This window comes from Pseudonaja textilis, chromosome 12 (genome assembly GCF_049901715.1).
Source record: "Pseudonaja textilis isolate UNSWEBS1 chromosome 12, rPseTex1.2, whole genome shotgun sequence".
Taxonomy (NCBI): domain Eukaryota; kingdom Metazoa; phylum Chordata; class Lepidosauria; order Squamata; family Elapidae; genus Pseudonaja; species Pseudonaja textilis.
Genome location: NC_142001.1, coordinates 5,763,673 through 5,779,251, shown reverse-complemented (window position 1 = coordinate 5,779,251; position 15,579 = coordinate 5,763,673). Strand labels below are relative to the sequence as shown.

Sequence of the window (15,579 nt, the reverse complement as noted above, 5' to 3'; positions counted from 1 at the left end):
TACTGTTAAAACAGTTACATCTTTTTCACCAACCTTTCCTCCATTGTGACTAGTTCAACACTGTTCTATTTTGGGGCATACAATGATCTTGCAGTAATAACTATTTATGAAAATAATCGTCTAGGCTCTTTTCTGTCCATTAATCCCAGTAAGAAAAGTTCTGGTTTCAGTTGGATGTTGATCTTTAAAATTCTTTGTATCAAAAATTCTGGCTTCTTCACAAGTCCACCAAGCATGATAAAATAACCCTTCTTGCGGCCATATTAAATCTGAAATACCTTTATATATTTTAGACATTTTTTCTGAAGTCTTATACCAACAATATATCATTTTATAAAAATAATTAACATAATGTAAATTTCAGTCTTTTTAACTACATATTTTCCTTCTGTTCCATTCAAACTGTGTCCCAAGTTCTTAGCACATATTAGTCTTCAGTCAGACGTTTGCTTTGTTTCAAATTTCAATAAAAGGTTACACATTTTACCAATTACATGTTCATCATTTGTATATAGTTGAACATGAAGTTCTGTTGTCTGTTGCTTAATTCCAAGTTTCCTATTATCTATCTTAAATCTTTCTCTTAACCGTGCATATGAAAACCATTGAAAACTAAATTCTGCATTTTAAATTCTTTCGAGCCAGTTGCTCTCTTTATTTTGTCTTTCTCTATGTTCCTATTCTAACAACTCTCCATAAGTCAACCATTTCTCTTTATCTGCCGTGTCTTTCCTATGAAATCCTTCTTATGCTTAGGTGCGCGAAGCATTTTTGAGCACCGTTTACATCTATGCCACTGGAGACGGAGCCCCATGCCGATCAGCTGATGTTCCCGTGGCTACAATTGCAAGAGAAATTCTTGTTAAGGCATATCAGCCAGGCGGGCCCTTCTGTTTGCCACAGGGACTGGCACTTGGGGAGGGGGGGGGTTCCTGGAGGGATCTACTTGGCCCCTGCTGGAAAGGATGCCTGGGTACTCTGCCCCCCTCCTCAACTCCTGTCCCGCCCCCCCCCAAGTAATGGAGTGGGGTAGAAATGAAGAAAGATTAAATGCCAGAGTGTTGTGCAGACAAATGAATCAGTCTTCTCCTGGGTTTTCAGGAAGGGGAGAAGGTCCTGGCCTTTTTATGTGAAATTGGGGACGAGATGAGGCGGAAGCTGGGTGCTCCTTGGCCAGGAAGCTTTGGCCAGGAAAGGGGCCTTGGGGCCAAAGACGGTCAACTTCTTGGCAACTTCCCCGCACAGAAATGCCTGCCACCTTGAAGTGAGAAGAAGGGCCGTGTGAGCCATCGGGGCTTTTCTGTTCTGAAACAGGAATACTCGGGACAGAGAACGGAATTGCCGTCGGCTTAGTCAGCTGACCTATCAAGACAGATAAAACGATCTGCTAAGTTTGCACAACTGGGGAGAAAATCTGGGTGTTTTTTCCCCCAGCTTGTTGGATGTGTTTTATTACCACAGCACAATTTGAAAATAAAGAAAATGGAAGTTTTTTTTTTTTTAAAGTACCCTCAATGCAGCAATAAAGAATGCAACTTAACCAAAAGGGAATCCTTCTGTCTGGGAATGTAAACACGCCGTTTTTTTCAGTGTGGTCTACTAATTAAATCACTGGATGTGGTAGTTGAGGAATCGGGTTCCCAGAAAGCAATTAAGGAAAGCTGAGAGCTTGTAAATGAGGGGGAAGCATCCGTGATGCCAACCCTAAATGACTCTGCGAGTGGAAATGTCAAGTAAGAAAGAAAAAGAAGAGCGGTCCGTTGCCATCCACACTTCATAGCAGGCCTCCCCACTCCCGGCACCATACAACACACACACACACACACACACTCTCTCTCTCTCTCACACACACACACACACACACACATCCCAGCCTGCAGATGTTGGCACAGCTATTTGCTCTTTTCCTTTCCGCTTATGACCCCCACTGAAATTGGTGCAGAAGTGACATGGGAATTGCAGGCGAGAACCGATATTTCTATGCCAAGCTGAACGAAGGGGCCTTAATTCATGGTGGCGAGCCATGAGCCACGTAGCCTCCTCCGTGCAGCTGCTCACCAGAGACTTACATGGAATCCCTTGTCCGGGAGCCAAAGATTCTCTTCATTCCTTCGGAGCTTCCTCACACCCAAGGTCTTGCTAACACCAGACAAAACGGTCACAGGTTCTGAGCGCTGCAGCCTAAATTCAAATCGTAGCTCTCCTTGGCCCATCCTGGAGCCCCGCTGGATTCTGGCCTGGCTCTTCATGGCAACGGGGTCCTCAACCCCCTGCCCCTTTTTCCCAATGGGAGCCTTCATTCCCTGTCTCTGGCCAACCGCACGCGACGTGTACGTTCTCAGTGGAACCACATCTGCATGGAGGGAAGTGAGCAGCACCGTACCCCAAGGTTGGTTCTATTTTAGGCCCAGGGCTCTTCAACGTCTTCATCAATGATTTAGATGAAGGGACAGAAAGGGAACTCATCCAATTTTCAGACTACACCAAGCTGGCGGGAACAGCCAACACTCCAGAAGACGGGCTCAAGATCCAGATGGACACTGGGCCCAATCGAACAAAATAAAATTCAATGTAGAGAAAAGTAAGGTTTTACACTTAGGCAAGAAAACCAAATGTATAGGAACAGATTAGGTGAAACTTGGCTCAAGAGCAGTAACTGTGAGAGCGACCTTAGAGTCCTGGTGGAAAATCCCTTAAATGTGTGCCAACCGTGTGCAGGACGCAATGGATGGAAGCTAATCAAGAAGAGAAGGAACCGAGAACTAAGAAGACATTTCCTGAAAGTGAGAACAATTCACCCGTGGAACGGCTTGCTTTCCAAAATTGTAGGTGCTCCAACACTGGAGGATTTTGAGAAGAGATTGGAAAGACATTTGTCCCTAATGGTATAGGATTTCCTGCTAGAGCAGGGGTTGGACTAGAAGACCTCCAAAGTCCCTTCCAACTCTGTTGTTCTGTTATTCTGCCTGGGTCCATTCCAAAGGCTTCTGCCCATGATTATGTTTGCAGATTCCCTGTGGGTGGCATTTCCACTTTAGGTGAGGATGAGGGTTTCCTGCATAAATTTCTTTCTGCCTCTGGTTTTGAAAGATGCCAGTCAAACTAGGATGGCCTCTTTCTGTTGTGAGCATCACCGCATCAGCTGAGCCACCTACAGACATGGGTGCTGAAGTCCAGCCAGAGGGTACCAGGAGGGGGAAGATGGGTGCCAGTTTGTGACTGGCCAGTGAAATGGTGCTTTGCTGTTCCAAGAAGACCTAGTTAGCCTTCTTCACAGGCTTGCTCCCTGGACCCTCCCAAGGACCCTAACCCAGGAACAGCGAGATCTGGTTCCCCCCAAGCCAACCCTCATGCAATCTAGCCCAGTTCCTTCCCTCAGTCTTTCCTTACGTGCTACCCACCCTTTCTTCCCCTGTTTTGGGGTAGCTTTCCCACCAATTGTCCATTACAAGTGATGGTTCTTTGGCTTGAACACCTTTCCCAGCAGTCATTGCACGTAGACAGCTAGCACCTCAAGGAGACCCCGAAGTTGGATCTTCTCCCTAACAGTGCAGCATTCCAAGCGTGAAGACTTTGAACGGGGCCACCCCTTCGTTCTTGGAATTACCCTCCATCCTATTCTTTTCCTTTTAGTGCTGCTCCGCATGCCAGCTGGGTAATTCTGGGAGTTTAAGTCCACTTATCTTAAAGTTGCTAAGGTTGAGAAACATTGATGTCGCCGCTTACTCACCCGCCCTGCCTTTTTCTCCTACAGAAAATGAAACCCGTCGTTCAAAGGAGACGCTCAACTTCAGCTGCCCTCAGCAAAGCGCTCGGCAAATCCAGGTATCGTTCCAGGTAAGAGATACGGAGGCAAACCCTTCCCTAGAACATGGCTTTAATTGTCCCCCAACTTCATGGGGGGAGGTGGCCAGAGCTGCTGGGTGTGTGTGTGTGTGTGTGCCAAGGGAAACGGTGGGTAGAGGTCTGTCCTAGGTAGGGCGGGGGTTCTTACCTTAATCTTGCAATTGGGCTGCTCCGTCACCATAACAAAGATTTATTGATGGCAACTGCAGGGAGTTTGGGAGGTGTGTAGTCTGCGAGTGTCCTAACAGACATTGCAGAAAAGCTTGCTGCCATTTTGGGGGAATAGAAGACGGAGGCTCTCCCTAAAGAATGTTTTGGGTATAAGCCCGGGCTTTCGATACTGGACCTAGAAAGGGGTGGGGTCATAAACATGGCGTCGTGGTCCATGGTGGTGGTGGTGCAATGTCAGGTGAGGGTTGCCCTCGTGCAATCTTGGGTTTCTCTGCTTTTCTGTTGTCTCCTTCATTTCCATTCGAGGGTAGGCCGGAGTCATTTTTGTGAGCTAGGCAGCTAAATAAATAAATAATTTTTTCCCCTCCAAACCAGGGTGCAAAATCTGTGTTTAAAACGAAATGGAAATGGAGGGCTGGGGGGAATCTCCTTGAGGGGCAGTCCTGCTGTAGCTCTGAGCCAGTGACGGATCTTCACCTGAGCATCCTTCTCAGCTGCAGGATCATTCACAGCCCTTCCAAGAGGCTTTGCGTCTCTGCGCAGTATCTACAACGTGTAGCTGAATTAGACAGAGATCCAGAAAAGGGTCAGCAAATTCGGATCACGTTAAGATTTAAATGGGCAGGAAATCCTGCACTAGGAAGTGGGGGTGGGGAGCCCCCTCCAGAGAAAAGCAGCAGCAGAGCATTTCTGTGAGGCTGTCAAGAAACGGAGCTCTCTCTCTCTCTTTCTCTTTTTCTCTCTCTCTCTTTCTCTCTCTCTTTCTCTCTCTCTCTTTCTCTCTCTCTCTTTCTCTCTTTCTCTTTCTCTCTTTCTCTCTCTCTCTCTCTCTCTCTCTTCTCTCTCTTTCTCTCTCTTTCTCTCTCTCTCTCTTTCTCTCTCTCTTTCTCTCTCTCTCTCTCTCTCTCTCTCTCTCTCTCTTTCTCTCTCTCTCTCTCTCTCTCTCTCTCTCTCTCTCTCTCTCTTTCTCTCTCTTTCTCTTTCTCTCTCTCTCTTTCTCTCTCTTTCTCTTTCTCTCTCTCTCTTTCTCTTTCTCTCTTTCTCTCTCTCTCTCTCTCTCTCCCCGTTGAGATGGGCAGTTATAGAAATTGGATAGACAGACAGCAGATAGATGAAGGAATCTCTCACACCACCTTCTCCTTCTTTTCAGACCAGTGGTATTAACCCACAAAAGTGCCTGCCTTTTACTAAAGTAGTTCTTAAAGCTCTTAAATGCTCGTGGAAAGTTTATGTGTTTCATAGCCCCGTGACGGAGTGGCCTGTAGCTCACAAAACCTTCGCCTCATAATACAGTTTGTTAATTGGGAAAAGTGCAATTGACGGCTGACCCCCCCCCCCCCCTCCTTCAGTCACCAGCGCTGAAGGTGGCCGATCCTTTATGGAAGCTTCTGTGTACTTGGAACCTCCATCCTCATGGACCTTACATTTTACACCAAAGAGATTCGGGGCATTTCATTCAAAAGAAGGCAGGTATTTGGCCAAATGAGATCAGTTTAGAAAACTGCTTGTTACCAGCAGGAGAGGACTAAACTTTGGTACTTTCGGTCTTCAAGTAAAGTGGCACAATTTTAGAAAAGGGTATATTTTAAAAAGGAGCTGCTGAACAAAGTTCAGGTTTCCCCATTATTTCCAGTCCTCCTTATGAAATATAGAAACCAATCGCTTGATTGTGGTGCCTGAGAAGAATTAATCCAGCCAACAGACTGAACTGCCTTGAGAGGCCTCGTTCCTTTGTACTGGCGGATAGAAGCCAGCAAGCACCTGGATTCATAGAAGTCCACTGAATGGGCCACAGGGACCTTTCCTCCACCAAACTCTCAGTTTCCTAGTAAAATCCAGGTCATCTTTCAGGTCATTTTGAAAACAGAACCCATTTCGTCACAGTAGAGCCCGTGGGAAGGTGCCATCCATAGAATCCACGCAGAGAGAGGAAGTCGAAACAAGCTGCTCTTCCTCTTATGGAGCCCCAGGTCTAAAAGAGTCGCAGGCATTTCCTCTCTGTCTTAGAAGGTGCCTTGATCCTATTCAAATGACTCCTAGGAGCATGAATCACTTCCACTTCCTCTCCTTGCTGTTTCTGTTGACATCTGAAGCCACCCCAGAAATTACAGTCGGCACCATATTTATTACTGTACAGTCCTAGAAAGGTCACTGGAACAGCCCTGAAGGAAGAGGCGTCGTTTCTCCGCTGTTTGGGGCATGCTTCTTCCTCTGAAATTCTTTAGATGTTTCCATGGTGGCTAAGTTGTGGTGGAACGTCAAGGTCTGCTATTTTTCCGAATATGCCTTTAGCCATTTTGACATGTGCATTCAAAAGTGGTAGAAACAAGACTCACCCAACTTCTCATGTGTGATAATACCCTCCTCTAAAGACTGCTTTTTAAGACGTGACAAGAAATGTGGAATGGAACCATTATTGTTTAACTTCTCCCCTCACCAATAACAGCAGAACTAGGATCAAGGTAAAAACCAAGGCTAGCTTGTGTCACCCATCTGTCGCCCTTTCTTTCTCTTGGCTAGCTTTTATCCTAAAACAAAGATGTGCAGGCATGGGAAATTATCCTTAAAACTTGCGTTCTTTTAGGTCTTAGTTGAGTCCTTAAAACAACTGTCAGGAAAACCTTTTTCCAGGCAGTTTAAGTAAAAATGTTGTTTCTGGAGTCTATAAGGATATATGGAATAGGGAACAAAGTTATAACTTTGCTGAATGAAAATATAACCACCCAATTCTGTGGGCTAGAAATTTGGCAGGAGTCCTTGCTTGGGACAGCATCATGAACAAATAATGATGGACAGTGACGTCCACGGCTCCCTGGCTGGATATGCTTGAAGAGGAGCCAGCGGCTTCACCAATATGCCATCATTTGGCTAAGTTAAATAAACTGCCCACCCCCCCTTATAAAATTAACGGGTTTGCCAATTGTGGTGTGGGTGTGTTGGCTGGAATTTTCCCCGGGTTGCCAAGAGGTGGTGGTGGTAAATTCGGTAGTGAAGTTAGAGCAACATTGATCTCTGCTGTCTCTACACACACATACCAATCCACGTATAAGGCAGGTAGATTCTGTGCTGCTTTGAAAGGCTGTGGGCTATTATTGATCCTACGCTGCCAGCTGGGAGGGTGCATTTCCAGCTCAGCTCCTAGTACGGTATTTCTTAAATCAGGGAGCTCCAAGCAGGTTTGTGAGCATTAGAGATGAACAAGGCAATTCATAGAAGCCAGCATCGGTTTGTGAAAAACAGATCACACCAGACAGCACGTATTGGCTCCTTTCATAAAGCGCCTAAACTAGTGGATCGAGGAGATGCTGTGGATGTTCTATACTTAGACCTCAGTAAGGCATGTGACAACATGGACTGCAGTGTATTTCTTGGTAAGATAGAAATCTTACCATCACTGGCCACAGCTGCGAGCAGCCCGACTGTAAAAGGACTGCCCTGGTTTCTTTGACGCTCAGTCCTAGAAGGAAGTAAAGACAACTGGTTACTATGCTGGTGTCCTGAGTCTCATTCACGCGATCTAACAGTATAAGGGCTCCTGCCTTGCGGGGGGTTGGACTAGAAGACCTCCAAGATCTCTTCCAACCCTATGATTCTGCAATTCTAAGAGAACTCTCTTTCCCATTGACAGGAAGGTTTGCCCCATTCTGCTTCCCAGTAATAGCGCTTAAGGCAACTCAATATTTTTTCCAGCCCAATTTCAGCTTGAAATATACGGTCGATCTGGAGAACTTCGAGGCCTGTAGGAGTGAAGACAGATCCTGTAGTTGCACGTGAAGGACTGTGGAGGGCAACACAAAAGCATTTTTGTCTCCAAAATTACTACTTGGGATGCATATTTTGCATTCCTGCAATCTTGCAAACCTCTTAAGACAGCAGCCAGCTTTCCTTGTCAGAATATGCAGTCTATTTCAGATGTCACTCCAGCCCTGATCCGTTAGGGGGAATTTAGAACCAATCCAAAGTGAAGATACCCCAATAGCATCAAAATTATCACAGGATTGTCATTGCACCTTAATGTTAATTATGCAGTTCGAACGTTTAAGTGTCAGGCAGGGCTGACTCAGTGGAATCTTCAAGCATTAAAAAAATCCGCACTTTTGGCAAAAAGAGAAAAGCTGAATTTCTCCCTCTGTGTGCCTGATTGTCAGTTCACACTTATTTGTGACATTTCTTTGCTAGTTTAATCTTGGATCCCTGGAGACTTTCTTGGTTTCATGCCCAATTCATTTTCTTTTTCAGTGCAGAACAACTATCACATCATCCAGAGATTTCCCTTCTAGCCACAAAAAAGACGATGGATAAATAAAGAACATACACTTATCGTAGCTGTTTCCAAAAATGCCCTCATAAATAAACTTTTCTGACAGTATTTTACTGAAATAAATATTGCTTTAAGCCAAGTTAAAACTCAGCTGATGTTTATTTAGAACCAAACAATCTTTCTTTTAGGTGCACTTCTGTTTTAAGGCTACTCTTGGCATCCCTGGTTTGGGGGATCAGCTTGCACAGGTTTCAGGAAACCGTGAGAAATCCTTGAATTGCCAATTGTGAAAAACAGGGTGTCTTGCCCCTCATTTCTCAAGCAGGAAACCCAAATCCTTGGCGTTCTTTGGTGTCCCTTCATAGGCTCCAGGAAGCAAAAGGCAACTGATGATGGAGCCTCATGCTTGGTCGCTTTAGTCAATCATCAATCAACCAATCAAACGTTTATGGTCAAGGCACAACATGTGTACAATGAAACTGTACAGGGCAGGCCAAGCCAAGGAACAGGGCCAGTGAGCTTCCCAGCCATTCTCTCTCTCTCATGGTGGGGCCTTATAGCACAATCCTGCCTGCCTGCCTACCTTTCTCTCTCTGCTCCATCTGACCTTAACCAAAATCACTCCTTTGATCACTCATACTTTCCTCTTTTGGAGGACTGACTCCAAGATCCTCCCCTTCTTGTCCTCACGGCGGTCGTCACTCCTTGCAATACGCACACGCGCACAGGTTAAAAAAACCACCCACCCAGGGGGGAAACGGGGATGGCGGCAGCAGCTTTGCGCAGCCCTCACTCTTCAGCTCCCCAAGTTTCCCAGCCGGGATGTGCTGGCTAAGGACTTGTCAGGGTTGATATTCGATGCAACTGGGGGCCCATCCTGGCAAAAGCCAAACGGCTCCGTCCTGAAGTAGAGGACTGCGGGGGTGATCATGGTGTCCTGCCCCTCCGACCCCGTCCTCTGGCCTCCTCTCCCCTGTTCCGGCCATCAGCTTCACGGGGTCCAACAGAGGCAGATCTTAGCTTTGGAACTTGATGGAGATTTGACCAAGAGGGAAAGTGGGGGACAAGGAGGGGCCAGGAGGACCATGCAGATTCAGGCAGCTTTATTTCACTCCATGGAGGTACAATACGATGCTTCACACTCCATAATTCCCAACCAACGAGGCAAATTGGGCCAGTCTAAAGATTCCCTGAAATAGCTGTGCTTTGTGAAAAGGGGGGCGGAGCAGAGAGAGGGAATTAAGGACTTCTCACCTGCCATAACCTGGCAGCAAAATGCCAAATGAAAGCAATGCATTTTTCTAGAGATGGAGAACAAATGAAATAACAGCTGTATTAAATGTCCAATAATTTGAACATAATGTTTTGTTTAATTTTTTTAAAGAAATATATACAGTATTTTAGTTTAAAACCTCTCTCCAAATTGAAGCTCTTTTGCCCAATGAAAATATGTCATTGCTGGCATCCTTAAGATTACAACCTGTGTTCCAGAAGGAGACTTTGGTGTTTGTTTTCAATGTGTACCCCCCACCCCCCACCCCGCCCCCCGGTCACTGTGAGTTGGGCGGCCGCAGGAATCTATGATTCCACAGGAACTTCTTAGAAGTAGAAATAAGGAAATAAATAAATGGTGGAGAACGTGACGTATCTCTCCAGAAGACGCCATGAGGACACACAGGAGGTCACTTCCCACTCTAGAGCCGTCCCCCCTCCCCAATGCCTCCCCCTGCTACGAAAGGAGAAACAGGCAAATGAACGCAAGAATAGTAAAGGGCAGGTTTGGAGGAAGGATAACAAGATCTGCTTGGGCTTCATCAGGCAATTGTAGTCAAGGAAAGAGCTTAATATTTCCTTGAAAACCATGGTACTCGCTGAAGATAAAACTGGACTGTGGTATCAAACTAATTCACTTCAGAGATTGCTTCAAGGAAAATGGTGAAAATGTGCTTTCCTGAACGGTGACAGCAGGAAGCACAGTGCAAAAGTGTTAATATCACCCCAATTCATGTCCTGCCCTCTTTTCCAGCAGGGAGATTATTTTGTCATCCACACATGGAGATAATGGATTACCAGCTGGAGTTTTCAGCAGCCCAAATTCCCTCTTCCTTTTGGATGGGCGCGTCCAACTTTCTCTGGGCTTGCAAACTCAAGAGAGGCATTTGTTCCTCTTCAGCAACATGCTAATTGTGGCCAAATCCAAGTAAGTATGAGCAAACGTTTGATCCTCCAGCTAAGTCTCTTCGCTAGTAGCAAACGTTGGGTTCGTACAATGTATGAATACCAAAGCAAACCCATCGCATGAGGCCTTGGCGTGAACCCTGCTTTCTGATTTGTAACCGTGAGCTAAGGCCGGGGTGTCAAGCTCACCATCATCACAGCAGCGTCACGTGACATATTGGAAGTTCCCCCCCTTCACTAAAACCGGGTGGGGGTGGGGGTGGGGCCAGCACCTGGGTCGCGACTTTGACACCCCTGAGCTAAGGCATATCAAGCCAATAGGTAGTGATTGGGCCATGTGATGCGATGATAGGTGCAGAGGAGGGATTTGTAGTTTTGACTTATTGCAAGGAAGTTTGGAACTTTCAGATTCGGGATTCCCCAGTTGTGCCAAGTTTACTATCCAAAATAAAAAGAACTTTTCAGAGGATGTCTGTCTCAGGGTTATTGGTTGGAGTGTAGAGTTGCTGGAATGCTGACATTGGGTTTGTTTCAGAAAGGAAATGATGGCACACGGGACTTGAGTGTGAGCTCCTTGTCACTTTAGGTGTGAGCGAGTGTGTCCGTGACTCTGTTGGAGAGTTCTTGGTTGCTGCGTGCAGGAGGAAACGGACCAGGGACTCTCGTTGGGATCTCTGAATTCTGCGAATACGCTTAAGAGAAATCTCCCTGGCTTGTCACACAGGTCTTCTTCTAGCTTGAAACTGAAGAAAAAAGTCCACCTGAGTGAAGTATGGACCGGATCCTGCCTTAGTGAAGTGTCAGAGAAGAAAATGAGTCCGGACACCTCTTTTGTGATTGGCTGGCCGACTGTGAATTACGTCGTCACTTTCAGGTAATGTCCATAGACCCCTGTCTTTGAAGGGACCCCTGTGGCAAGAGATGAACCCAGCCCATCTGCTCTGCCCTCATCAACAAGCGGCGCCTTCCTGCTTACGACAAGGGCAAAATTGCAACTGAGGAGATGGGGAGAAAAGGGGGCATTCATCTGCGCAATCCTCACCCAAACAACTCCGCTCACCCTAAGGGTTGCTTAGCCATGTTAGGTAAACCAGCAGTTTCAAGAGTAAGTGAGAAAAATAACCGTGGGTAAAATTCACGGTATCTCCTTCTGGCAGCCACTCTCAACATTGGTACCCTCCAACTGTTCGCCTTCGTTCTGTTGGCAGAGGAGAGACCCCCCAGAGATAATAGGGGCTGCTCGTTCCCTGTGGTTGAGAGGCGGAACGAGGGGGCCTTTGATGGTCTCTGCAGACCTTCCCTTAAAATGCCCAACATATGGACCTCTGGAAGCAAAGGCGAGGCTCAGATCGCAGGATACCCCAGAGGCCTTTCATTTCTACCTCCTGTCCAGGGAGTCAAGAAGATCATGGATTATTCCTCACATATATTTCCTACGGTCTCACAAACAAGTTGCAATCGATCGATCAGGAATCGAGACAGTAAACAAAAACTACCCTCATTAAGATTATAGTTATAAAGCGATGATGCCCTGACATTTGGCTAAAACTACCCTATCAAGCGTTCGCTTCTTTTGAAATCTCTCAGATCTTTTATTGCACCAGAATTTCCCAAATCCAATTTTTCCTCTATATTTTTAGGGAAGATTCTGGCAGATAACATATCTTTAGCCAGTTAATGGTGTTTATCCAGCCCAGGTCGATGACATAAATGCAGAAGGAATTTTGCACATGAATTTGGCGCGGCGAGTGTCTCCCCATGAACAGGCGGAGAGAAGCCGCCCTGGGATGAGTCTCCCCACTCCAGAGACTGTCAAAGAGGCGGGCGGTTTCCTGCGCCCAGCTGCACCCAGCAGGGGGGAGAGGGGAGGGGGGTAGGATGTTGCACTGACCCTTGGCAGCCAAGGACCACCAGAGGCGGGAGTATCGCAAGGGCTGAGCTCTGGGCCCAAACCTTCAGGCTAGGCCTGGCATTTGCAGCAACATCTGTTTATGGGCACTGTTTCCCCCACGTCCCTGAAGCTGCCTGCCAGGGAAACGGCTTCTAGGAATTGTGCAAGAGAGGAAAGTGGGGGTGGGGAGTACAAGCTAAAACCTGGATCCGGATCTCTTGCGTCGGGGCTGAACTTCTCCCTGCTGCTCTGAGCCGGCCAGGAAACCCAGCTCAGCCAGACCGTGTGCAGGGGGGGAAAGTGGCTGTATTCTCTTACAGCTGCAGCATATCTGCATGTCCACCCATGTGCGCAGACACACATGACACTCTCGCCCCTTTAAAACAATTACAACATTTTGCTCCTTCTAATCCCTCTTTGCAATCAGTTGATTCTCTCATGCAAAGTTCTTCCATCAGTTTTGCTCATCCTGTCCGTACCTCAGCCTGAATTTTATGGCCAAGGGCTGGTTCCTTAAAAGGAGCAGCCTTTTCCTGCTGCTGCCGCCGCCGCTGAGGTCTGCTGGGGGACCCCAGCCCCAGCCCCACACCCACCAGCAGAAGTCTTCACGGCCAGGAAGGAAGGAGGACACCTCAAGTATTTCCTCCTTGGCAGAAGTAGAACCCAGAGCTGTGTCACACCTAAGATTTGGGAGTTTGCAGATCAGTATAGTAAAGTTGACCAAAGCTGTGTGATATCGTCCTGCCTCAGTGTTTTTTCTTTATTTCCAGCTCTTCGGAAGTGAAGGAAAGATGGCTGTCTATGCTGCTCTGGTAGGAGATGCCTTCTTCCTTCTTTTCTGCTCTGGCTTATTGAATCCTTGAATACTCGAACACAGCTCATCAGTCTGGAACCCACATTACCTATCTGATATTAACACAGTTGAGAAAGTCCAGAAATATTTCACAAGAAGAGTTCTCCACTCCTCTACTCGTTGCAGAATACCTTATGCCACCAGACTTGAAATTCTAGACTTAGAAAACCTAGAACTACACTGCTTTCGGTCCGATCTAAGTATAGTATATAAAATCATACATTGCAATGTCCTACCTGTCAGTGACTACTTCAGCTTCAACCATAACAACACAAGAGCACACAATAGATACAAACTCACGGTTCATCACACCAAACTTGATTGCAGGAAATACAACTTCAGCAACAGTGGTCAATGCCTGGAATACTCGACTTGATTCTGTGGTTTCTTCCACAAACCCCAAAAAATCTACTATTGACTTCACCCCTTTCCTAAGAGGCCTGTAGGGGACGTGCATAAGCGCCCCAACCTGCCTACCGTCCCTGTCCTATTGTTTCTTTTATTTTTCTTATATGCATCCACATATTCATAACTATGTTTATACTTATGCCTATGATCTTGTAAGCAATTGACAAACCAAATCAAATAAAAAATAAAATAAAAAGTCCCGATCAAGAGCAGGGAGGCCCTGCTGGTGAGCCAAGAATCAGAGTTGAGGGCCAGGAGATTCCCTGCCTTCTTCTGTGCTCCCTGTTTCAGCAGCCTAGAGATGAAAGGAGACCTAGACTGAGAAAAACGGGGAGCGCCAGCTTCATTTTATGACATATTTGCTCCCCCTCCCCCCTCCTAATGATGGCTTCCCCCATTTTAGTCCATTCTGGGCATTCACGAGGTAGGACATCACCTTGGGCAGATCCCCCCATCTCCACCGAATAATGGAATTCCAATGAAATCTCTGTGGGAGTTCCAAAATTCCTAGGCAGAGGAATTTTAGGATTCCTCGGAGGACATTAAATGTCTTTTTTCTGTTCAACTTAATACAATTATACTCTTCTTGCTCTCTAATACTCCTCTAATTAGAGAGCAAGAGGATAAACAATTCTATAAAATTTGGGACCTTTTCTATCAATGGTTGGATGATAAAATACAATAATAGAATATTTAGAATGTTAGATAATAAGGAATATCTTTGTTTTTTCTTTTTCTTTTGTTATTTGACATCATATCTATAAAGTATTTTTTAGGATAGATTTGGTATGATTATATAATTTGTTATAGAATAAACTACCTAAATTATAGTTATCTCATAAAGTATGAATGAATAAAATCATAGTCAAATGATTTTTTAATAGTGATACGAGGATATATAAGTTTGGATTGATAATACGAGTTATTATGTAATATAACTGTAATTGAGACTACGAAATGAATGCACAAAACTGATGAACCAACCGACACACTGCTTGTATATATGTATGGAAGAGAGCTGATGTTTTTATGTTTTGTTTGTTTTTTAAAAAAACCAATAAAATTGTTTTCACAAAAAAAAAATTATACTGCGCAGCACAGCATTTCTGAACTCACCTTCAATATTTGAATTGTAGGCACATCTATGAAATGAAGCAGACTGAGTACGCCAGAACTTTGCCCATGCAGATTTTGGTGATGGACAAGGAGAAAAACTCTTCTGTGAGTAATCAAGAAATTGTTGTTGTTGTTGTTAAAAGCTGAAAGAAAAACTGCAACTTAAACTAATGAGTGAGAGGATCCAATCCTCCAAAATAACATCAATAGGTGAAGAATTTCTTTTAGCCAAAATTCAATGGTCCTTCCGTCATTAAAGAGTGTTAAACGTATTTGAAAAATCAGAGAATTTAAATTCAACCCCTGCTTCTATGCCAAGAATGACATTTTAGGATCACAGGTAAAATGCGTTGGACTTTTTTGTTTGTTTGGGGAGAAGAAAAATATTAATACCAAGTTTTTGTTAATGACATCTTCAAAATCATTCTATAACTGCAAGAAGAATTTGGATGTGATCACAGCCGCAAGATCAGACTTTTGCAAACAGGGATGCTCCCTGGAAACAAAAGTTGAACTTTGAAGAAGAGGATAAAAAGAGTACTGGCATTTTTGAATATTGATATTGGAGAAGAGTCCTGAGAGCTCTGTGGATAGCCAAGAAATGGGCACGTAGATTATCAGACAGATGAAACCAGAGTTCTCACTTGAGGCATAAGTGCCCAGCCTCAAATTACCCTGCACATCTGCAAAGGTCCAGCTCTCTGGAGAAAGCTTTGATGCCGAGAAAGGTGGGAGGAAAGAGGACACTCAACCTGAAGGTGGACAGAGGCGATTCAAGTGGCCACGGGTCCTCCACTGGTCACATTGGGCGTAGATCATCCTGGAGTTTGGTCTGTCTAGGTCAGGGGTTCCCAA

The 15,579-nt window shown here is 45.5% G+C and overlaps 1 protein-coding gene across 2 annotated transcripts in view; it reads left to right on the top strand.

Moving 5' to 3' along the window:
* LOC113437890 (uncharacterized) overlaps positions 1-15,579 on the top strand; it is a 55,653-nt gene that overhangs the window by 25,762 nt on the left and 14,312 nt on the right. The window contains exons 2-6 of one of the 2 annotated variants that reach the window (XM_026703090.2): positions 3,755-3,837; positions 10,305-10,478; positions 11,181-11,330; positions 13,118-13,159; positions 14,745-14,829. In XM_026703090.2, the coding sequence (XP_026558875.1) occupies positions 3,758-3,837; positions 10,305-10,478; positions 11,181-11,330; positions 13,118-13,159; positions 14,745-14,829 (531 nt within the window). In that variant the 5' untranslated portion in view covers positions 3,755-3,757. The remainder of the gene's footprint in view (positions 1-3,754; positions 3,838-10,304; positions 10,479-11,180; positions 11,331-13,117; positions 13,160-14,744; positions 14,830-15,579) is intronic. The other variant, XM_087940900.1, reaches the window with a different exon arrangement.